Below are 23,750 nucleotides of genomic sequence, written 5' to 3'. Positions count from 1 at the left end.
AAATGCGCTTTCAGTAAAGAAAAGGACATAACAACTTCCCTCAGAAAGCCAATTGGTGTTCGAGTACGTTCATTTGCTGATGAGACAACCCACTCAGGCAAGGAAGAACTCAATCTCACCTGAATAACAGTACGCAGAAATATATAACTTTGGTCCCTTAAGAAAAAGAACCTACTAACAATCTGTTTCAAAAACAAATGTGTTAATACTAGTCCTCCATTCTTCACCGAATGAAACAAGTTACAACGGCTAGTTCTCTCCCAAGTGGATCCCCATATATATACCGCAAACACTCTGTGAAGTTTCTGCATCGAAATCCTTGCCATGCATAACACTTGTAGTACATAGTTTACCTCATGTGCTCGTGGCTTTCACGCAACGCATCTGAAAAAAAAAAAAAAAGAGACCACCGCCCCCGGGAGAGCTTGAACCTCCAACCTTTCGGTTAACAGCCGAACGCGCTAGCCGATTGCACCACGGAGGCTTTTTTTTCTTTATTGCCTGTTTGCAGCACAAACCAAGAACACATTCAAATGCTAAAGCATGTCAACCACACTTTGGCTAACATTATATATTAAAATCGCTTCAGCTTGATCAGTTCATCAAGAATAGCCACCCACTCGGGAGGCTCACTCTGGGCACGATATATTTCCCGAATATACGCGACACTTTCGATGAAGTTTATTCTCGCCGGACGGGTATCGACATCCGAGTGTCGCACTGCCATTCTCGTTTTCCACAAACTGTGGAGGCCAAGGAGCATAAACATATCGTACGGAACTCCTCCTTCGTTATCGGTTGGCAAATATCGAATACCAAGAGGTGTAATCGGTAGTTCTTTTTTAAGTGTACGTTGTAAGACACCCCAATGAAATATTGGATCCCAGCAATCGATGAAAACGTGTTCAATGGTCTCTAGCTTTTTACAAAGTAAGCAGTTTACTGTCCATGGCACATATATTCCATTATCGTCTAACCATGTTTTTACGGGTAGCGTGTTTGTGTGTAGCTTAAAGAAAAACGTTTTTTGAGAGGGTCTAACTGGCATTTTTTTCACCCGTTTCAGTACATCATATCCTTGGCCTCCCCAGTTTACAGACCTGTACAATGGTATTGGCAACATTGTGTCAACTAAGTCTTTATACAGTGTTTTTCTTGTCACAGAGCACAGATATTCCATGGAAAACCGCACACGCAACATACGAAGTGAATCAGCCACTTCGCGCAGATATCACCTAATACTCCCTCCCTTCACATCACTGGTCGTTACAACATATTGCGGCAGTGCTTTTCCCAAACGGACTTGAATTACTGTGCGTAGAAAATCATTTCTCTGATCCCGAAAAAAAAAGAAAACGCGACACAATTTGTCTGATAAACAAATGCGACAGGCCTAGCCCACCACTTCGAGCTGAACGAAACAAATTGGTTCTGCTGATCCTCTCCCAACTAGAAGCCCATATGAATACGGCAAAAACACGATGCATTTTTTGCGCACTTGAACGACACATTGATAACACTTGCATAATATACCACACTTTCGCTACTAAAAAGAGATTGCACACAGAAGCGCGTCCAAACATTGACAAATCTCGGCCAAGCCAACCCTTTGATTTTTCACTCATTCTATCAACTTCATCGGACCAGTACTGTGCGATGTTATTATAGTGCTCGAGCGGCACACTCAAGTACTTAGTTGGCGTTGTTGACCACCGGATGTTTGCAAACTGAGCTGGTGTAATGTCCCTAGTGACTGTGCCATATACCGATGCTCTTTTGCCAATTGATCTCGGCTCCAGATTGTTCACAGTACTTCTTTACAAGACGTACAGCTTCAAGAACGCTATCACGATCCTCGCAGAAGACTGCGATGTCATCAGCGTATGCCAGTACCTTGACTTCAGAAAGCTGTAGCCGAAATCCTCGGACGTTGTCATTGCGTATCACTGCTAGACAGAAAGGCTCGAGGTACAATGCAAAAAGCAATGGACTTAGTGGACACCCTTGTCTAAGGGAAGATCTTAGTGACAGCTTCTCGCTGAGGGACTTATAATTATAATCTGTGTCGTGCATTGGTCGTAGGCCATTTTGACGCCATCTAAGATTACTTTCCCTACGTTAACATATTCCAAAACAAGAAGAAGAGCATCGTGGGACACACGGTCGAAGGCTTTCGCCAGGTCGAGTTGCAACAAAGCAACGCGTCTAGCGAAAACGTCGCAACACTCTAGAACGCTTCGCGCTACGTGGCTGTTTGTAGTAATAGTGCGGCCTTTTATGCCGCAAGTTTGATGCGGACCGACAAGATTTGTAATGACTGTTCGAAGTCTCTTTGCCAATACCTTCATGAGTATTTTATAATCGGTATTTGTAAGGCTAATTGGCCTGTATGCCCCAACCGATAAAAACGCCTTGTGGTCATCTGTTTTCGGTATTAAAACCATATGTGCACTTCTGAAAGAAGGTGGCAGTCGCTTATATTTATGTGCCTCAGAGTATACATGCTCCAACACTTGAGCAAGCCCAGTCGCAAATGCCTTATAAAAGGCGGCTCCTAAGCCATCGGGACCCGGTGATTTGCCTGCAGGAAGTTCTTCGATCGCGTGTTCTATTTCTCGGACGCTTATCGGTTCCTCGAGACTGGCTTTTACGTCGTCATCAACGCGCGGCATAAAATTCACGAAACTTGCTTCAAATTCAGCTCCCACGTGGATTGGGATGCCGAACAACTTGCGGTAGTGTTCGGTAAACGCCTGTTCAATCATATTCGAGTCGGAAGTAACCTCATCCCGATAATTGATCTGTCTTATTTCATTTTTCCTTGCGTACCTCTTTTCATCGGCAATGGCGCGTTTGTTCGGCGTTCCATCAACCCACAGTCTTTCCGTCCGTGCCCGAATCACTGCTGCTCTATATTTTTCCGTGTCAATAGCTTCCATCGCGCTTTTAACTGTTCTGATTTCATCACTAAATTTTCCAGGTTCCGCACTGTTCATGAAAATCAGAAAATTTAGTTCCTTCTGGAGCTCATTTTCTTTCATTTTTTCATTGTGTCTTCTAACAGCTCCTACTTCAATTGCAACTTGTTTCACGCGAACCTTAAAGTCTTCCCATACTTCTGCCCAAGGTACACTCTCATTACTCAACCTGTTTTTAATTTCGTGCTTTAGATCGTTTATAAATTTGCCATCACTTAGGTGCTTTTCGTTAAATTTCCAAAGTGCCCAATCGAACCGCGGCTTTTTTGGCTTGGCACCGAGTGCAAACACACTATACTGTGATCGCTAAAGGACACCGGCTTCACGACATAGTTATCGCATAGAGGCACAAGATCTAACGAGATGTAAGCTCTGTCAAGTCGTGCCTGGCTATCTCGTTGATAGTGTGTAAATTGCGGCTGCAAAGTACTGGCCAAAAGGCGACCAACGTCTTCTAGGTTGTAGTCATTTACTAAGGTGTTCAATATCACTGCACTCGTGTCCTGCGGAAATTTACGTTTAGCACGATCTTCTGCATGACACACACAATTAAAGTCACCAAGAAAGGTGATGTACTTGTCACAACGAAGGTACTCTTCTAGATTTGAGAAAAAACGACATCTTTCATTGATATCATTTGGCGCATACACACATCATCCTCCATTGTGATCCATTGTGTAGCTGCACAAGCTGCACACAGCTGCAGATAGTCAAGTGCCTCACGGAAATGCTCGACACGGTAGGGCCTCGCCTTCAGGTCTCCGTGCAAAAAAAAAAAACGGTCGTTGTAACTGTCGATACTGTAGGTAGTTGTGGCAAAATAACCTGGTAGTCATCCTTCGGTGTGTCGTTCAACCTGAGACCGCGGCCCTGCTGGGCCGCTGTAACCGCCCCTTCGGAGCAAAACATTCCGCGACCGTTCACTGCGGTGGCCGGAAGTGGAATCGCGCCACAAAGGCTAGCCATGTGCTGCAGTTTACCTCATGTGCTCGTGACTTTCACGCAACGCATCTGAAAAAAAAAAAAACAAGAGACCGCCGCCCCAGGAGGCCTTGAACCTCCAACCTTTCGGTCAACAGCCGAACGCGCTAGCCGATTGCGCCACGGAGGCTTTGTTTTTCTTTATTGCCTGGCTGTAGTACATAGTTTCGCAAGAGGCAAGGCTCACCAAAGGGAATACAAAAGTAGAATATACATTTTCTGTACGTATGTGCACATATTCAACCAGCATTGTGCTGGCTCAGTCTAATCAAAATTCGCGCAATGCTACCAACGGTTCCACTCTTGGGAGCCACTCGGGTGGTTCCTCTGCCGCTTTATGGATAGCGACAAACCACTGCATGTTTTCCCTGAAATGGATACGTGCAGGCTGCGCTTCTTTATCGACATGGTAGCCTGCCATTCTCGCGCGCCAAATACAATGGAGGCCCAAGAGCATAATTAAATCAAAAAGCACCCCATCCTCATTATCTATGGTTAAGTAACGGATGCCATACGGGTCCTGTGGAAATTCTTTCTTTAGTGTCCTCTGCAATACATCCCAGAAGAACACGCCTTCCCAACAGTTTAAAAAAAAAACATGATCTATTGTCTCTGGCTGCTTGCAAATTAAACAGTGTGTTCCCCACGGTAAATATACTCCTTTTCTCTCCAAAAACTTCTTAAACTGGTAACGTTCCCGTGTGTAATTTGAAAAATAAGGTTTTGTTTCCTGGCGGTACCTTCATTTTCTTTACTCTGTTTAAAACATCGCTGCTTGGGCCTCCACCGTACAAGGACCTGTACAATGGCACTGGGAAAAGAACGTCGCACAAAGCACAATACAGTTTCTTTTTGTTCACACCGGACAGGTAATCATTCGAGAAGCGCACTGAAAGAAATCGGACACTCGATACAACTTTTTTGTAAAACCCTCGAATCCCTCCCGAAAACACTTCGGTTGAAACCACATACTCTGGCAGACGTCTACTCAGCCTCATTTGACATACCGTGCGCAAGAAAGGGTCGGTTGCGTCCCTAAAGAACAAGAACCGGTTTACCAACTGCCGTACAAAGAGATGGCCCAATACCAGCCCCCCGTCTTTTACCCTCCGGAACAAGTTGGTCCGGCTGCAGCGCTCCCATTCCGACGCCCAGACAAAGACGGCGAAAATCCTGTGTAGCTTCTGAACATTTGACCGTGAACAGTGCAATACTTGCATTACGTACCAAAGCTTGCTGATAAAGAAAAGGTTACAAACGGTGGCTCTGGCAAAAATAGAAAGGTTAGTGCCTTTCCACTTCTCAGCTCTCTCCCGTGTGTCTTTGACCTGCCCTTTCCAGTACAGCTCGCTATCACGATAGGCATCGAGCGGGACGCCCAAGTACTTGCCTGGGGTCGTCACCCAATGCACGTTGGCAAAATGATCTGGCTTCGTTGGCCACGATACATGCCAGAACCCGAGGCACTTCGACCAGTTAACTCCACTACCAGTGACATGGCTAAATTTACGGACATATTTGACAGCCTCAATTATGCTCCCCTGATCTTCCGCAAAAACAGCGACATCATCTGCATAAGCCAGCAGCTTCACTTCAACTGCTTGAAGCTTAAATCCCGTAATTCTATTGTTCTCAATCAATCTCATACACAGGGTTTCAATGTAGATACAAAACAACAGAGGGCTGAGGGGGCAGCCCTGACGCACAGAACGTTGAAGGCTGATGGGAGCCCCTAAACTCTTATTCACGATCAATCTGGTCATGCAGTTCCGGTACGCCAGGGCGACCCCCTCGCAGATTACAGATCCGAGATTGGCATAGTCTAAAACGGCAAACAAGATTTCATGAGCCACGCAAAATCCTTCTCGAGGTCAATCTGTAAAATGGCAATCCGACTATTACAATCATCACAGCACTCAAGTACACTGCGCGCTTTGTGAATATTGCTAACAATAGCACAGCCTTTAATCCCACTTCTGGTGAGGCCCGACGATGTCCTGTATCACTGACTGCAGTCTTCGCGCCAATATCTTCATAAAGGTTTTATACTCGATATTGGTGAGTGCTATGGGACGATACGCGGTAACATATCTTAATTTCGCTGCATCATCAGTTTTAGGAATGAGTACTGTGTGTGACGACCCTTAAGACGGAGGCAATGTGTTCCAATTGTAAGCTTCGTTAAAGATTACATTCAATACAGGGCTAATTTCGTGCTTAAATTCTATATAAAAACCGGCGCTAAAACCGTCTGGTCCAGGTGATTTTCCGGGGTTTAAGTTGTCTATGGCCTGTTCAACTTCGGATTCTGTTATCTCTAGTTCCAATCTTTGTTTTCTTTCGTCGTCCAGTCGAGGTATATCACGCAAAAACTCATTCCCAAATGTGGTAGCGTCTACTTTGTGGTACGAGAATAGCGCCTGGTAATGCTCATGAAAAGCCGCTTTGATGCCGTCAGTGTCTGTTGATAAGGTCCCACGCCATTCTATTCCGTCGATGTGGTTCCTTTCAGCGCGTGCTTTTTCTAACCCTAGCGCTCGTTTCGAAGGCGCTTCACCTGCAGCTGTGTCTTCAGCCCTTGCCCTCACCAGGGCTCCCCGATAGCGTTGCTCTTCAAGTAGCTCTAACTGTTGTTTGACTTTTCTTATGTTTTCTATCCATTTTCCCGGTGCCTGAGATTCCTGTCTGAGCAGTTTATGAAGAAGCGTCTTTAACCCAGACTCTTTTTGTTTCTCTGCGAAACGAATACATGTGGCCCTCTCTATTGCCGTTATTTTTAGTGTTTCCTTACTCAGCTCCCACTGCTGCCATACGTGAAGGTCTTTACTGGGGTCTATTTTCCTTATTTCTTCTTTTACTGCTCGGTTAAACGGTTCATCCTGCAGAAGCTTATTTAATTTCCACGTTTCCCATGAGAAAGCGTTGCCTCGCTTTGGAATTCCTATGCAGCACTGAACTAAACAATGGTCAGAAAACGACACTGGCAGTACCTCGTAACTGTTACATTCCGGAAGGATGTCAACAGACGCATAAATGCGGTCGAGCCGTGCGTGACTAGAGCCCTCAAACCGTGTGTACTTCACAGCACGCGCTTCTTCGAGGAACTCTGCTACATCCTCAAGGTCCCAGTTCTCTACAATTCGCGACAACACGTCCGTGCTTTTGTCTCTAAACCCACGAACGCTTGTTTTATCCCGCGCACTGAGGACACAGTTGAAATCGCCCATTACTATGAGCTGTGCTCCCTTGCAAAGACGCTCTTCTATGTGGTGAAAAAACTGAGCCCTTTCATCCACCTTATTGGGCGCGTACAATCACACAATACGCCACTCGTCGTTGTTGAACGAAAAATCGACGACAACACGCCGGCCCGACACACACGAATAAATTGCATGCACCTCTAGCCCCGGCAACTTCTTAACAAAAAGGGCACAGCCAGCGGATGTGCCCACCGCATGACTGACTACGACAGAAAACCTAGACGTGAAACGCTGCACCATAACGCCGGTCTCTTCTTCACCATCGACTTTCGTCTCCTGCACGGCTAGCACATCAATGGCGTGCTCCGTTATAAGCCGGTAAAGCTGGCCTTCCTTTCTTTTCCCTGCCAGTCCTCGAACATTTAGAGTAGCGACTTTCAACGGACACGTTGGAGCCATTTTAACAATAGGGGAAGAGACCGGCAATATGGTGCTTACCTCTCTCTTCTAGCACGAGGCTAGACGCCGCCATCGCCGCCAGTGCGGTCCGGCGGAAGAACATTAGCGTGTCCTAGGGACTCCGAATTTCCGGCACGCTTGTCTACCGTAACGTTAGGACGCGGCCGAAACGATGAATGCCGGCCTTGAGGAGCCTTTGCCGGGGGCTCCTCGGCTCCAGGCGTCGCCGTCTGGTCACCGTCGGCGCTGGTTTGGGCGTGGGAACGCTTCGCCGCAGCGGAGACGCTGGTCGGCGTGCGGGCACCACTCTTGTCCGGTTGCAGCTCGTTCGGACCCTTGGGCTCGACGACCTTGGGCTCCGCAGTGTTCTCCCCATCCTTTCCGGTTGTCTCGTTTGACCTAGGCAAGTCATCGGCTGGTTGTTGGCTCGCTGAACCATCCCCAGTGAGGGCGTCTCCGCCGGAAGACGCTGACGAGTCGAGTGGCCCCGTCTGCTTGTCCGCCTCGTCCGTTCCCCTCGCTGCATCCTCAGCTTCAACGACGTCCATGAGTTCCGCGTTCCCGTCCGTCTTTCCCAGCCCGGTAGCCGACGCGTAGGTACGGACGCAATCAGCGTCCGCGTGTCCGTAGCGTCTGCACTTCGAGCACCTGGGCACCTTGCAGTCGCGGCGAACATGGCCCGTGCCATGGCAGCGCAGGCACTGCATCGGCCTCCCGGGTACCACCACAAGGGCCAACTCACCGGCGACTCTAACCTGGTGGGGCAGGTCGTCCACCTTCATTCCCGGCTTGAGCTTGAGCAGCACGGTTCTCGTTGTTGAGCCCGTCTGTCTCATGCCTTGGACGCGCCAACGCTCCCTGGTCACCTCGGTTACGTTCCCGAACGCCGCAAAAGCAGTCCGGATGTCTTCATCTTGCACACCGTGGAGCATCCAATTTTTTTTTAATTATGGGGTTTTACGTGCCAAAACCACTTTCTGATTATGAGGCACGCCGTATTGGAGGACTCTGGAAATTTCGACCACCTGGGGTCCTTTAACGTGCACCTAAATCTAAGTACACGAGTTTTTTCGTATTTCGCCCCCATCGAAATACGGCCGCCGTGGCCGTGATTCGATCCCGCGACCTCGTGCTCAGCAGCCCAACACCATAGCCACTGAGCAACCACGGCGGGTTGGAGCATCCAATGCAGGCGCAGTTTAACCTGCTGGTCCTCAGGGTGAATAACAATGCAGCGGTGCAGCTCCTTGAAAGCAGCCAGTTTCCTTGCGGCTTCCGCACTGTCGAACGTCACCGCCCACACATGGTTGATCTGGTACGCTCCCAACGCCACGACCTCGGGGAGCACACCAGCGTTGGCGAGGGCGTCTCGGAAATCTTCGACCCTGTAGGGCCTCACCCGCATGTCGCCGTGCAAAAACAACGTGTTTAAAACAACGCGACCGGTCACCGGGCTTCAACCACCAACATATGAAAAAAAAAGAAACGCCGCTCCCGGGAAGGCTTGAACCTCCAACCTTTCGGTTAATAGCCGAAAGTGCTAGCCGAGTGCGCCACGGATGCTTCTTTCCCCCTTTATTACCGGCTTGGCAAAAGAAGGTATATTGTAAATATTACATGGCCATAAAACACTAGTCAATTCCTGACCAGTGTGTTGTGATAAAAACGATGTAGGTTAGTGAGTTTATCCAAAACAGTTAGCCAATCAGGAGGATCACTCTGTGCAAAGAAAAATTTGCGTATATATATATCACACTTTCAATGAAGTACTGTTGAGCAGGGGTCTGAACAATGCGCTCATGTTTAATATCCATACGCGTTCTCCATACGTTATGCATGCACAGAAGCATTAAGAGATCACCAGGCACCCCCCTGGTTCAGCGCATGGCAGGAAACGTATCCCGAATGGACTTATCAGCGAATCCTTTTTCATTCTGCGTTTCAGAACATCTCACAAAAACACTTCATCATGACAGTAGAGAAAGATATGCTCCATCGTCTCCGGTTTTTTGCATATGAAGCAATTCACAGGCCAAGGTACAAATATGCCTTTGCTTTGCAACCACAGCTTCACTGGGAGAGTGCCTGTGTGTAATTGGAAAAAGAAAGATTTAACAGAGGCTCTTACCGGCATTCTTTTACTCTCTTAAGAACATCTCGTTCTGAACCTAAAACATATAAAGTACGATACAAAGGTACAGGCAAGAATACATAAACAAGATCTTTGTGCAATTTCTTGCTAGTAACATCGGCCTGATATTTATTTGAAAATATCACGTTTAGTATATCAAAAGACGTGACCAGTTCACGCAAAAATTCACTTAAAGATGCGCTGTATGGTACACAAACGTGCTTTTCCGAGCGCGAAAGAAGCCCGAAAATACACGCAAAAATTTCCGCGCGGCTGGCTGCTCGAGGGATTTTGCGTATATTCGCGGGCTTCTTTCACGCTAGCAAAAAAAAAAAATGATGTAGCACGTATTGAGCAACAAAAAGCTGTAACGGGAGTTTTTCGTGTTGGTCTACAATTTTCTCATTGACACTTTGCGTCTAATTATAATATTTGAGAAGATGATTAAATAAATAGGACTAATTATATAATTAAGCAGTATGCAAAAAGTAATCTATCTCCAAGTGACGTCAAACAACATTACCGTGGTTTTGTCGAGCTACGTGACATTCGCATACTTTTAAACTCTGGCTAAAGTTATGTGGGACTCCTTGTATGTTTTTCTACGTTGGGCCATCTGTCGGAAAATGTGCCACTCTGCATATTCGATAAAACAGGCATTTTACACTCGGTAATTTATTGAAGGGTACATTCACAACGGCGTATTTTTTATAGATTATGTCTTGTGTGGGCTGTAGGGTGTAACGGTGTTTCTCTTGTCAATAACTTCTGACTTCCGATGATGCTACATAAAAATATGTATTTACAGAGCGGCCTACGTAAGCGTAAAAATTACATTACGGTAATGTGAATAGACGATTGTGTATTTGTGTAATTCCCACAAGAGGCTAGCCGTTCCGTAATTGGCGTTTCGGGAGAAGCTGAAAATGAAGCGCAAGTATCGATTCTCTCTTCTTTGCCGCTTACATCAGTCTGATGTGTACAATCTTGTACGAGTCACTAGACTCCAAGTGAATGAATGAAATAAAAATGGAAGCTATGTTATGTGAATTATCGTATTCCTCCTATTTGTTATCTGGCGTGTTATGAGCATAATCAAAGGCTAATGCAGTGGTGACGTCACCTTCGCATCGCTCCTTCAACACGAGCTTGCCCACTGTAGACGCTAAATATTTTTGTTGTCCTTGTCATGTGCACTAAAACTGATTTCTTTGTTATGCGCTTCATGACCTTTATTTGAACTGTAATAAAATGCAAAGCGAAAATTCTGCGATTGCGCTATCATACCCTGGACAGCCTGCTTAGGTTGCTATATTGTGAGTAACCACCATATTTAGGGTATTTCAAATTGCAAATGCTCTTGCTACGAGATTTCGAGTTCTGAATTGCAGAAACGTAAAAACGTTCGTTTGAGTGGCAATTCTACTGACAACGTTCCACAGACGCCCTTTGCCAGAGGCGTCACTGGTCCAAGACAGAGTGATTATGAGCGTGAGCTTATAAGTGAGCGGGCGCACCGCAACACGCTCCTAACGGTTTCGTTGCTTTGCCCCGCTCGAGCATAAGTGACCCATGGGTGCCAAGGGAGCCGTAGCAATTGCCCCACGCAAAGAAGAGACCGTTTGAGGTTTCCCTCCTTTTACCACGTACAACGGTGCACGAATGGCGGGGATGAACCTGACCGAGGTTTACCATCGCCGGACAACGGCGTAGAAGGTGACTGCGCTACACGGTAAATGCAGCCCTAAAATTTTCCGCCTCCACGCAGGCAGCAGCGCCTCGCGGCCGCGCTGAGGCTGTCGCTGCTGGCCGGCGTCGTGATGAGCCTGGCGCCAGCAGCGAGCGGCGAGGACGAGGGCAGCCTGCGGCTGGTCATCGGCGCTCGCGTGACGACGCACGAGGGCCGCGGCAACGTCGAGATCTTCCACGCCGATCGGTGGGGCGCCGTGTGCGACGACGAGTGGGACACCCGCGAGGCGCAGGTGGTCTGCCGCATGTTGGGACACGAGAACGCCTCGGCCCGCGTCACCGTCAACGCACACTTCGGAAAAGCGCTCAGTGAGTAACTATAGTGTCTTACCTATGTTCTTTTTATTAACGTACGAAAGAATTCCCGCCATCACTTTCTGAATCATAATTGGGAAATTTGTTTTTGCGCGCCTCCGTTGTTTGCAGTCTCCCAACTTCTCTGCCACCAAACCTCCTATTGCTTTTTACTTATCCCTATTGTGGACAGGTTTCCTTTACCTGTACCCTCTACCCAACGGCTGTACCCTATGGGTTCAATCCCTGTACCCAATTGGTTCAAGGAGGCCATCAGAACCTAAACCGATAGAATGGTAGACATTTTTACTCAAGGAGAGTGTGGTGAGAGGCTAGTCGGTAAGACATATTTTTCGGAACTTAAACTGCTCTAGGGACGAGACACGGAAGTGCGTTCGTCCTGTCTTCTACTTCGGTGTCTCGTCCCTAGCGACAGTATAAGTTCCCCAAAATTGATATCTTCACACTCTAATAAAACATGCTCCATCGTTTCGCCAACTTCACCGCAGCAAGCGCATGCTTCTTCTTCCTTTGTGTACCTCATCTTATATACGCATTCTAATGCATCCTGATCTCACTTCGAAAAATAAAGAGCTTCGCTTTGAGTTAGCACAAATTGATTCTTTCCTGATTTTCGTTTTCACCTCATACGTAGTTACTGATAGCCAATTTATCTTAAATTGCCGCCACCCAGGAGATTGTCTCAGCCTCTGTTACTTGGAGTTCAATGTTCTTTGTTGCCATTCTACTAACTATTCCGGTCGCATACTTGCTGGTAAGCTTCCTAGTTGTTTTCCTCCGATGTGAGTCAATATTTTTCGTTTGCAATTGAACACTATTGCAACCCACTGACTTTCTTTCATATTCCTCAGCCATTCTTCGAAATCGATTTTACTCTGAGCTTCCCTCACTTCCAAAGTTGTCCAGCCCATATCACCCTGCACAGCTTCATTTGTAGTCTTTCCGTGAGCGTCCAATGTGAGCTGTCCCACTGACCTTTCGTTGCCATCAACTCCTGATTGTACCTCTCATTTCAAACAAACAACCGCATTTCCAAATGTAAGTCCTGGAACCGTTACACCTTTCCACATACCACGGAGCACCTGCTACATATTGTATCCCCATTGTGCTCTGTTTTTCGTTATGACCACATTTTTCTCCCCTGTTGTTGTTGTTTTTTCACTGTGTTTCCGTATACCTGTTGCCTTCGTGTATCCATAAGACAAATGTATGTGTAGCGGCAGCACCACTGGTGGCCAACCGCACAAGTGCAATTCCAAAACACGCTTGCTTAGAACGCAGGAACCTTCTGGCCTTTGGTTGGTGTCTGCATTGGAGCCATTTACGTTACGTCGCTGGGTCGAGACCGTTTGGGCATGGCAACAGCATTGTCTGATCAGAAGGTCGCCACCAGCTTCACAGCTGCTTATAGCACAAGCTCAAAGCCAGGGGCGGCATTCACTAAACTGCGCTACTCGTACGCAATTTCTTAGCCAAAAAGTTCTTACTCGAAGTTAAGAGTGCAACCGAAGTGCCTGCGCATTTAACTGGCTGTATGAGAGCGAGGAGGAAACAAAGCTAGGATTAAACGCCAAGAAATAAAAGAAGTGCTGTCGACTGATAGCAGGCTCGCGCATCATGCTTGTCGAGTTGAGGCTATCTTCCTACGACAAATCACTGCCACCCCTATTCGGCAGTTTACTTTTGCGGCCGTCTGCTACAGCGCCGACAAGCGTAACCGCGCTCGCCCGCTCACCGCAACGCCATCAGAAGAATCGCAGTGGAAGTGATGCGCATTCATTTTACATTTCTGCGAGAAACAGGACTGTTGGACACATGGTGACATGTTTGGCGCGGAAGGAGACGCTCAGTCGGAGCAATCGCCGGCCAGGTCTGCCCGGTTAACCTCACCTATATGCATCATTACCAACACCAACACCATATTACAAGGCGAATAAACGTTTTTATTAGAGCGCAGCTCTTTGGCGTCCGTTCCTGGGTTTCGCGTCGTCGTCGGCGTTGTCGTCGGCCTCGTAACCAGCTCCGCCCCCCTTTCATCCCCCCAGCGCTAGCAGCGACCGACTGATACCGCTGGATGCCGCTGACGCCGCCAGAGAGTCAAGATAACGTGACTGCATAGAACACCGTCGCCGCCATGCAGAAAGAGGAGGAAAGGGTCCCCCCCCCCTGTTCTTATGTGGCGGATAGGGTGCTCTTCAGTTGCGGACGCGCCGGTTATTTCACGTAGGCCCCGGCACGTCGACGAATACGTGACCACCTTCCCACGGCTAGACCTGGTTCTTAGCGCTGCGGAAGCGAGGGTATCATATTGTTTGTGTCGGCATCGGCGGCGTTGTCCCTGAAACCAACTCCGCAGCTGGGGTTGACTCACTATCGGCGTCAGCGGCATCAGTCAATCGCTGCTATCTCTTCCCTCCTCCCTTTATCGTGTTGTCCGCTTGCTGCGCGCGCTTCTGCCCCCATCGTTTGCCGCTGGGTGTACACGCCGCCCCCCTCCCCCCTCTTCCTGCGAGTCTCCGGTTGTCAAAGCGCCGGCTCGAACTTAATTCCTTTCTTCGCTCCTCCTCCAATGCAACCCCTGTGCGGTGGCAATCACAGAGCCAGATCGGTGGCGGCGGATCTGTATATGTGCACCGCCCGAGCCGAAATTGCCGCTGCCGTTCGCCCTGTGCGGTGGCAATCAGAGAGCCAGATCGGTGGCGGCGGATCTGTATATGTGCACCGCCCGAGCCGAAATTGCCGCTGCCGTTCGCCACTGCGAAATTATCTGCCAGTTCTTTCTGAGCCATGAAGTCCTCCGTCTGCTGCTGCTGCTGCTGCTGCTGCTAAACGAGCTGCCAGAGCAGAGGCCCAGCGCCGTCGCCGTCAGAATCCAGAGGTGCGTGCCGCCGAAGCAGAAGCTTACCTAGTGGAGTCTTTGTTAAAGGAATACGTGTGAAAAATAAAAAAAAAATTCTGTGATAGCGCATACATGTGTTGCTCGATTTCTTTGCCTCAATCTATCGAAAAGGTGAAACAGCTTATTTGCTGCGCTCAAATTTCGCATTAGGAAGTAACGTAATCGTCGGTAATTTTTTCGATAATAATCAGGGAAATAAAAAAAGACCTCAATAATATGTAGTTAATGTGGCCTCAAGGCGACCAGCACCCGTATGTTCATCGGCATGGTATGTGATCGCGCTGCACATGATTGCAGGTGCGGTGCTAATGCCGCGCATGGACATTAGAACCGGGATACTGGCTGACTGCCGAGAGAGAGCTGATATTGATATCAGCTCCTTCGGCAGCCAGCCGGTATCCTCTCTCTATATGGTGCTGGTTGACGATGTCGTCGAGTGTCGATTGACGACGAAACGCACGCTCCCTTCGCATAAGATCTCTGTCGAGGACACAGGGAGCAATTAGTGTAGCCCTGAAAGGGAAATGATATCAGCGTTCATCGCTACCTTTTTGCTTCTTCTCAGCTGATAAAACACGATGGTGCCTCGCACCAGGTGAAGTGTTTGTTTTCGCACGTTCAGGCGGACGCATTCCCACAGAGGCGAAATCCGCAAAAACGCGTACGCATGAATTCTGGAGTCCGGTAATCAATAATAGTTTGTTTATGTCAGGGCATGGAGCTCCTAACTACGCTGCCTTTGATAGCACAACTTGCACTTTGTAGAAGTCAAGGCTAATCAGTCAACATCATCACGATGCTCAGCGCCAAGGATGCCATAAATTTACCAGCCTCGTAAGGACGCATGCCACCCGCCTTGGTTGCCCAGTGGCTATGGTATTGGGCTGCTGAGAACGAGGTCGTGGGATAGAATCCCGGCCACGGCGGCCGCATTTTGATGGGGGCGAAATTCGAAAACACCCGTATACTTAGATTTAGGTGCACGTTAAGGAAACCCAAGTGGTCGAAATTTCCTGAGTCCTCCACTACGGCGTGCTTCATAATAAGAAAGTAGTTTCGGCACGTAAAACCCCATAATTTAATTTTTTTAATTGAAGGACACATGCTCAAGTGCACGTCAGAATACAGGTCCAAGAGGGGGGAACTTTGGGCCAGTTGGTCCGACACACTAGGGAATGCAAAGGTTGCTACCCCAAATTCAATCAAGCCATCATTGTAGAACTGGGAGACTAGGCTGTAGCGAGAAATTATGAAAGCTGCACACATGCCCAGACTTGGGCTAGACACGTGTTTAAGTGAGCCTGCGGTGGCTCTCCAAAAGAAACCCGGTTTTTGATCAACCTGTGATAATTGATTTTTCGCCCTTTGGTACTTTCCTTAGTCATAAAGGGTGCTTTCTGCCACGTGTTTCATTTTGTTCATCAGTATGTCAAGGTACGATGCACGCAGATTCCACATTTTGCTGATATGTGTTTCATGGTGATAAACCTCAGTTGCTAGTTAGCGCTCGTCCTGTACACTCCTTCGTCCCGTCCCGTCTGATGTCGCGGTTCCCTTTCCGCTTTAAACACGTCAGAATATTGCACAGCACCGCACACGAAGCACGTAGCGGTTCAACATTCCTGCCGGTTTCGCATCAAATCGGTTCAAGTCGTTGATCTTGTGACACTGATGCACTTTGTTTGGAGCAGTCGCTGCACATATAGTACTAGGCCAAGGTTGGGGTGGGGATATCTTAGTGGCGCCCCGACGCCGCTCTATAAACAAGCAAATGCGGCCTCGTATAGTACGAACTGAACTGCGGCCCAAGAGCAACAGTTCGTTAAAATTCTGGACGAATTTTTGGGTGTTGTAAAAGGTCACCAGCGTATTTTCATGTTTACTGCTGGTCCAAGACCACTCCCAGTGATCTCTAATTAGCCCTAACCTACGCTAGTTGATTCTAAGTTATGCCTGCAAATTTCCTGATTTCATCACCCGACCTAATTGCCTGCCGTCCTCGACAACCCTTCTTTTCCCCTATATCTATAGCATCCACTCTGTGTTAATAATAGACCATTGATTATCTGCTTTATCAATTATGTGGCTTACCCAGCTCCTATTTTCCCTCTTAATTTCTACTAGCACTCTTTGCTCTCTGATCCACACCGCACTCGTCCTCTCTTAGCGTTAGGCTTATCATTTTTTTTTGTTCCATCGCTTGGTTTAGCGGTCCTTTACTTATTCTGAAGCTTCATTGTTAATCTCCAAGTTTCTGCCCCTTATGATTGTACTTGAAGAATAGAATGCTTGTACAGTTTCATCTTCAACGACAGCGGTGACTCCCGGTCATGATTTCGTAATGCCGGCCGTATGGAATCCGACCATTTTCATTTTTCTGTAAATTTCCTTCTCATGATCAGGGTTCCCTGTGAGTAATTTTCCTAGATAAAGTTACTCCTGTACACAGTCCAGTGGCTGACTGCCGATCATGAATTCTTGTTGGCTTGACAGATGATTCAACAGTACCTTTGTCTTCTGCATATTATTCTTTAACCTACACCCTTTCTCGCTTAAGGTCCTCAGTCAAGTGTTGCAATGTGCCCCATCGTTGCTGAACAGGACAGCGTCATCGGCAAGCTGAGGTTTGTTGAGATATTCGCCGTTGATCACCGCTCTCAATCCTTAGATAGAAGCACGCGCCATCCTCGGCTATCAGTTGTGGCCTCTGGCCAATCAGCCGCCACAGCGCGTTCTAACGCCTACCCACGTCAGCTCGAGCGGCGCAGATAGACATAATTATGTTCCTAAGACTGCTACACCCCTATGGTAAAATTTCTTTTTGAGTCGCCATCTGCGACGGCTGTTTAGGTGTTCTGAATCGACTTACCCTTACTATTGGCGGAAGTACTGGAGTTCGCACCTGCGCGACCCTTACATATACGCCTTTTATCGACTAAAGCGCTCCTCTCTGAAGTGGCGGAGACTGTAAGCTCTCTGATCTTACGAATAGTTTCAGCTTTGTGAATGCGCTTTTTTCGTCACATTTTTCTTACGCAGAATTTTGTTCGTAAGTTTGCCAAGTGAATCCCGGCCCAGTTATCGTACTCTAGTGGCGTAGGGTAAATGGCTCAAACTCGCTTGTGAGCGCACAGCTGTCTAGCTGCGATGAGGAATGCGAAACACGACAGAACAATAACACATGTTGACTACGTGGATGGTGCGGACGGTGAGCCCCAGAGTTAAATGCTTGCCGTTTTACAGTAAAAACCAATAAAATGATGCCATCTTAGCCTAGGACGATCTTTAGTGTCCATGCCAGCAAACAGCAAAACGAACACCAAGCCTCCCACAACTTAAACTACATTCAAGGGATAATATACTAAACCTTTCACTGGAATAGTCACACAGGCTCTACATTCTATGAGGAATCTAAAATCTTTCTACGAGACAAATTGTTGAACGGGAAAGCTACTTTGTCAGAATTTATAAATCCACTTTTCATCCAAATCAACGCGTGATTAGTAATCATTGCTTGAAAAAGACTTCTGGATTCATTGTGGTGCATTGCTAATGACAATGTATCGTAAGTGCGGTGATGAGCTGAGCTTACAGGAAACTGAACGCAAGCCTATTTTGACGTAAGGAGCCCAATCACTGCTTTTTTTTTTTTTTGGCAAATAGCGTTTCTTTATTTCTTCGGCGATCGCGCCGAACCAGAACACCCATGGCATGCACGCGCACCACACGACCCTGTTCTTTTTTTTTTGTCCTCTCCCTTCTAGGACCTATCCTGATGGACAACATATACTGCACCGGCGAGGAGCGCCACATCGAGGAGTGCCCTTTCGACGGGTGGGGTGTGCACGACTGCGGCCGTGACGAGGCAGCGGGCGTCGAGTGCCAGCTCCCACCCCCGCCGACCACCCCTGGTCCGCCATCGCCTGCCATCTTCAAGAAGAAAATAAGAGTAGGAGGCGATTCCCTTTCATTCTGCACAACATGCGGTCGTACTGAAGAGTGCTTTCCTTTAACGAACTATATATATATATATATATAGTCATATCATAAGAAGCCAACAAACACTGACACCATGGACAACATAGGGGAAATTACTTGAGCTTAATAAGTGAAGTAATGAAACGATAAATTAATGGAAATTAAAGTGGATGAAAAAACAACTTGCCGCAGGTGGGGACCGAACCCACAACCTTCGCATTTCGCGTGCGATGCTCTACCATTTGAGCTACCGCGGCGCTGTTTTCCCATCCACTTTCTTGGGTATTTATGTGGTTCATAAATCATGTGGTTCATCTATCAACTGCACCCGTTTCCTGCAACCAAGACGTGGAAGATCCTTGGCACACCACCTTTTCTCCTTTCCCTAACCGCCTAGAAATCGTCGATCCTGCTCAGCCTCAGGTGTGGCGGCAAATTTGTTAAAGAAACTTGGGGGTCAAAACGCGACGACTGGCCGATGATTCTCACATGCGCGCGCTTCACCTTGGGAGAGAAAGATAGATACCTAATTATTATTTCAACTATACCTGTCTTTCTTTCTTCATATTTATACTCTGCCAAGGTACGTCGTCGGAATAACCTTACATCCACCGAGACAACCCTGAAGAAATGATAAAAAAATATAAGGAAGCATGACGGAGTCCGCCATTCCACACAATCAAGTGCACTGCTCGTTTTTTTTTTTCAGTCATTCGTATACAGCCACGATGCCCCTTATGCAAGTGAGTCTGCCGAAAGGCAAAGCCAAGCAATACTCTCAATGATACTTGCGGACGATTGGCCACGTACACGGCGAAATTACGCCTTTCGGAAAGTGCCGCCCTCGACACTTTTCCTATAAACGTGTAGAAAAGGAAACTGGACGAAGCCTACTTAACCTCCCTGCCCTTCGTTCCTTTTACTCTCCATCTATCTCTCATACAAGACAGTCTTGATATTACTGCAGTACCATCGGTGACCACATTACTCGTCGTGGTGGCTTAGTAGCTTTGGTGTTGCGCTGCTAACACGAGGTCTCGGGATCATGTCCCGGCCGTGGCAGCCGCATTTCCATGGGGGTTAAATGCAAAAGCGACCGTGTCCCGTGCATATAGGTGCACGTTAAATATCCTCTGGTGATCAAAATTAATCCGGAGTCGCCCCATTACGGCCTGAGTCATAATTAAATCACGGTTTTGGCGCGTAAAACCCCAGAATTAAATTCAAGTGAATCAGTGACCACGGGACACCGATCGAATACTTTACACTCCGCGCACTGCTCCCCCCATTTCTTTCCATTTGCACTGGGTGCTGTCGGGGCATGAACGCGGCCGCATCTTGCCTCGCAGACCCGCAGCCGGGGCAGCGTCAAGTTACGGCTAGTCGGCGGCAGGACCCGCAACGAGGGCCACGTCGAAGTGTACATACCCAAGCGTGGATGGGGCACCGTGTGCGGGGACGGCTGGGGCCTCCTCGAAGCGGCCACAGTCTGCCGACAGCTGGGACTCGGCTACGCCGACGCAGCCATTCAGGTAACCCGGATAACTCGAGAAAGTACGAAACGTCGTTATGCACGGTCTTTCCAGCATCCAAAGCTGTATGGAGCGTTGATTCGGCGATGCTCCGTCCGTAGTCATACAATTCCTTATACGTGCGACTTTCACCTGCTTGACCCGCCAGTGCCATATATCGCCGCACGCGCGGTACTGGACGGACCAAAGCCTTGTTTAATAATAGCGTTATTGATTACTGACATGCTTACTCCACATTTAACCTTACGGCAAGTTCAGCGCCGCACAGGTTCAAGTGAGACGCTCGAGCGGAACGATTGCCGGCATGCCTTGGAGAGGTGAGCACCGCCTGTAGCTAGTCTGCCGTCCTGTTGCTCTTCCTCCTGGAAAGTTTAATATTTTCTTCGCTAAGATTTATGCTAGTTCTACGCACCGCCGTCATTTATTTTTTGTATTTGTTCCTTGTTCCTTTCTCGCCGTGTATTGATCCCCATATTTGTTTCTAATCCTACCATTTATTTCCGAGTTTACTGCAGCGCGCATCAGTGTAACAATTTACGAATAAAAAAAGTTAACTGAATGCACGCTAGGCGAGTGGATATTGTCCAGCGGATTTTCCCTAGGTTACCGGCAGCGTTCGGTTTGGGTTGTACACATCGCACTGCCCCTCTTGCGCACCGGTCCAGTTAATTTCTGACTGGAGCTCCAACTGGACTTCCACTCTTTTCCCGGCGGAGAGCTCGAGTCGTAATGCTCTAGCGTTATGAAGCCCACTCTGGCGAAACACTGACTAGTGGCAAACAGCAAAAGTGCAACACTAGCTCCGTGGTTGTCGTACAAAGCGGCTACATCCTTTCGTTTTGCTGCCAGTGCTCTTTGCGTTCCTCACTTAAGAGGAAGCTTTAGATACGACCCAACTCCGACGCGGCTTATTGAAATACGTGTAAAACGCCGAAACACTTTTTCTCAGGTAACCAAAGGTCCAATTTTAATTAAATTTGTTGCGTTTGAGAGAGAAAGTTAAATTTTATTGACTGTTGGAAGCGGAATTGCGATTTAGGTGGCAAATTTTTTAAAAAGAATTTTAAATGATTCGCAAGCTCGAAAAAAAAAAGCAGACGCACGAAGTTTATAAACTAATAATAATCATCATCATCATCATCAGCCTAGTTACGCCCACTGCAGGGCAAAGGCCTCTCCCATACTTCTCCAACAACCTCCTATAAACTAATAGCTCTTCATCAAAAACACATATCGCGGTTCTGTAATCAGCATTCATTAGATCGCTGAAAGCGGGCAAAATTTGATATGTCAATATATATCTTACGTGAATTTGTTCCGTTGTGTGCAAGGGTTCTGCGAGAGCTGCCTTTCCGTATTACTGATTTTTTTGAGATTCATGCGTAACATATCAATTTTGTCCGCTTTAGATGTACTATCAGCAGCAATTTACAGAATTGTCATGTAATTTTTCCTTGTGAAGTTATCGCGTTGAAAACTTGATAGTTCCGTTTTCTGAAAATTTTTTGATTTTCGCCAATTTTAATGAAAGATTAATGACCTAAGTCTAAAATTCGAAAGCAATAGTCACTGGATTTTAAGTTTCTTTTTAAATGCAACAAACCATGTCAAATTTGATGCTATGGTTGCCGAGAAAAACGAATTCTTCTTTTACATGTATTTAGATAGGGGCACCCGAGCCAAGCTATGGCCAAGCTATTCAAATAGATGTAAAACGCAAAAACGTTTTTCTTAGATAACTCCTGGACCAAATTTAGTAAAGTTTCTTGCATTAGAGGGAGAAAGATAAATTCTAGTGACTGTTGGAAGCGGAATTTCGATTTAGGGCCTGAATTTTGTAAAAAGGATTTTCAAAAATTCGAAAGTTTGAAAAAAAAATATATAGAAGACCGAAGTTACAACGTAATACCTCTGCACCAAGAACAGATATCGCGGTTCTGTAAACGGCACCTATTAGATCATTGAAAGCGGACAAATTCAATTTGCCATTTTATATGTTACGTGAATTTGTGGCATTGCGTACAAGGATTCTACAAAAGCTGTATTTCCATATTACTTGATATTCATGTGTAACATATCAATTTTGTCCGCTTAAGATGGGCTCTTATATGCAATTCACAGGATTGTGATACCATTGTTTATTGTAAACTTGTTTGTTTCGTTTTCTGAAAATGTTTGATTTTCGAGAATGTTTAATAAAAAAAATTGAGGACCTAAATAAAAAAAATTCGTAACCAACAGTCACTAGATTTTAAGTTTTTCTTTTAACTGCAACAAACCTCGCCCAAGTTAGTGCAGTGATTGCCGATAGAAACGAATTCTCCTTTGACATCTTTTTAGATAGGAGCACCAAAGCTGAAGCTTCCTCTCAAGGAAGCTTGAATCGTGAAAACAGCTTCGTGGACAGATTCAATACTTTTCTCTCCTAGAAGCAACCAGTGGAGCGATACGCGCAGGGTGCTCAGACAAAGCGTCATTGATGCGCGCAAATAAATAAACAAATAAAATTTTCGCAGGGAGACCACTTTGGTGGTGGGAACCGGACCATGATGCTCAGCGGTGTGATGTGCACGGGTCTGGAGAAGAACCTCGCCGACTGCCTACACGATCAGCTGGGCGTAGGCGCCGTCACGTGTCCGGGAGTAGGCGACAACATGGCTGGCGTCGTCTGCGTGCGGGGTAGGCGTATGGCGTAGCGCGTGCCAATTTTCACCAATGAAACACCACGTTGGAGCGCTTCTCTTCAGAGATGGGAAATGAGGTTCGAGCAGACGGAGAAGCGTTTGTACTCTGCCCGTATCTAAAGCCTATTTTCCTTCGCAACATAGGAGAGGTCGTCTTTGAATAACGTCAACGGACGTTCATGTTCCGTTCTTTAGGCAAGGTGCGTCCTACTGTAGTAGGTGTCGTCCCAGCGTTTAGGTGGCACTGACCCCACCCCCCCCCCCCCCCCCCCCCCCCCCGCTTTCTTACTCGCGTAGGCGCTATGCCTACAGATCAGTGACTAACAGGAGAAGCAAGGACAAAGCTGACGACAAGCTGTTGAGTGGACTTTTTTACTGGCACAAGCATCGAGTGACACTCCTGTTCCATGCGCAGTACTTCCGGTTCACTTTCTGAGACGGCCGCGGACTAAGTTCAAGATAAATTGGAAAGAAAAACCAATAGTACTGTACTAACCTAATGGGTTTCATTATATATAGTTAAAGAGGCTAAGTTTATTTACAAATTAAGTTACTGAAGTGTCTGGAATAATTACAATCAAATAGAAATCACTGATTACGGCACACCAAAGCACAGAATCGTAGAACTTAGAGACACACCACGTGAGCATGACTTTGGCGAAATTCCTGGACACCCGGAAGTTCAAAGCAGAAGTAATGATTTCACTGATGACCTCACACACAAGAAAGTTCCATGATATTTAACAGGCTAATTAAGAGAAAACAGTTGCCTCCGAGTTCGGTTCGTGCGTTGAGTTCGCCTAAAGTTAACCAAAAGAACACCAACGCCGAGATGCGAGTGTCA

At 47.1% G+C, this 23,750-nt stretch overlaps 1 protein-coding gene and 2 non-coding genes across 3 annotated transcripts in view; 1 reads left to right on the top strand and 2 right to left on the bottom strand.

Moving 5' to 3' along the window:
• Positions 1-23,750, top strand: part of LOC142575171 (lysyl oxidase homolog 3-like) — a 208,047-nt gene that overhangs the window by 166,372 nt on the left and 17,925 nt on the right. The window contains exons 2-5 of the mRNA XM_075684255.1: positions 11,518-11,807; positions 18,477-18,661; positions 20,040-20,222; positions 22,739-22,901. Coding sequence (XP_075540370.1) covers positions 11,518-11,807; positions 18,477-18,661; positions 20,040-20,222; positions 22,739-22,901 — 821 coding nt within the window. The remainder of the gene's footprint in view (positions 1-11,517; positions 11,808-18,476; positions 18,662-20,039; positions 20,223-22,738; positions 22,902-23,750) is intronic.
• On the bottom strand, positions 411-484 carry TRNAN-GUU (transfer RNA asparagine (anticodon GUU)). The gene has a single exon. It is a non-coding gene; the product is annotated as a tRNA-Asn (tRNA).
• Positions 4,014-4,089, bottom strand: TRNAN-GUU (transfer RNA asparagine (anticodon GUU)). Its single transcript has one exon. It is a non-coding gene; the product is annotated as a tRNA-Asn (tRNA).

The sequence above is a fragment of the Dermacentor variabilis genome, chromosome 1, assembly GCF_050947875.1.
Source record: "Dermacentor variabilis isolate Ectoservices chromosome 1, ASM5094787v1, whole genome shotgun sequence".
Taxonomy (NCBI): Eukaryota; Metazoa; Arthropoda; class Arachnida; order Ixodida; family Ixodidae; genus Dermacentor; species Dermacentor variabilis.
The sequence above is the reverse complement of the archived record's forward strand: the minus strand, read 5'-3'. Positions and strand labels throughout refer to the sequence as shown.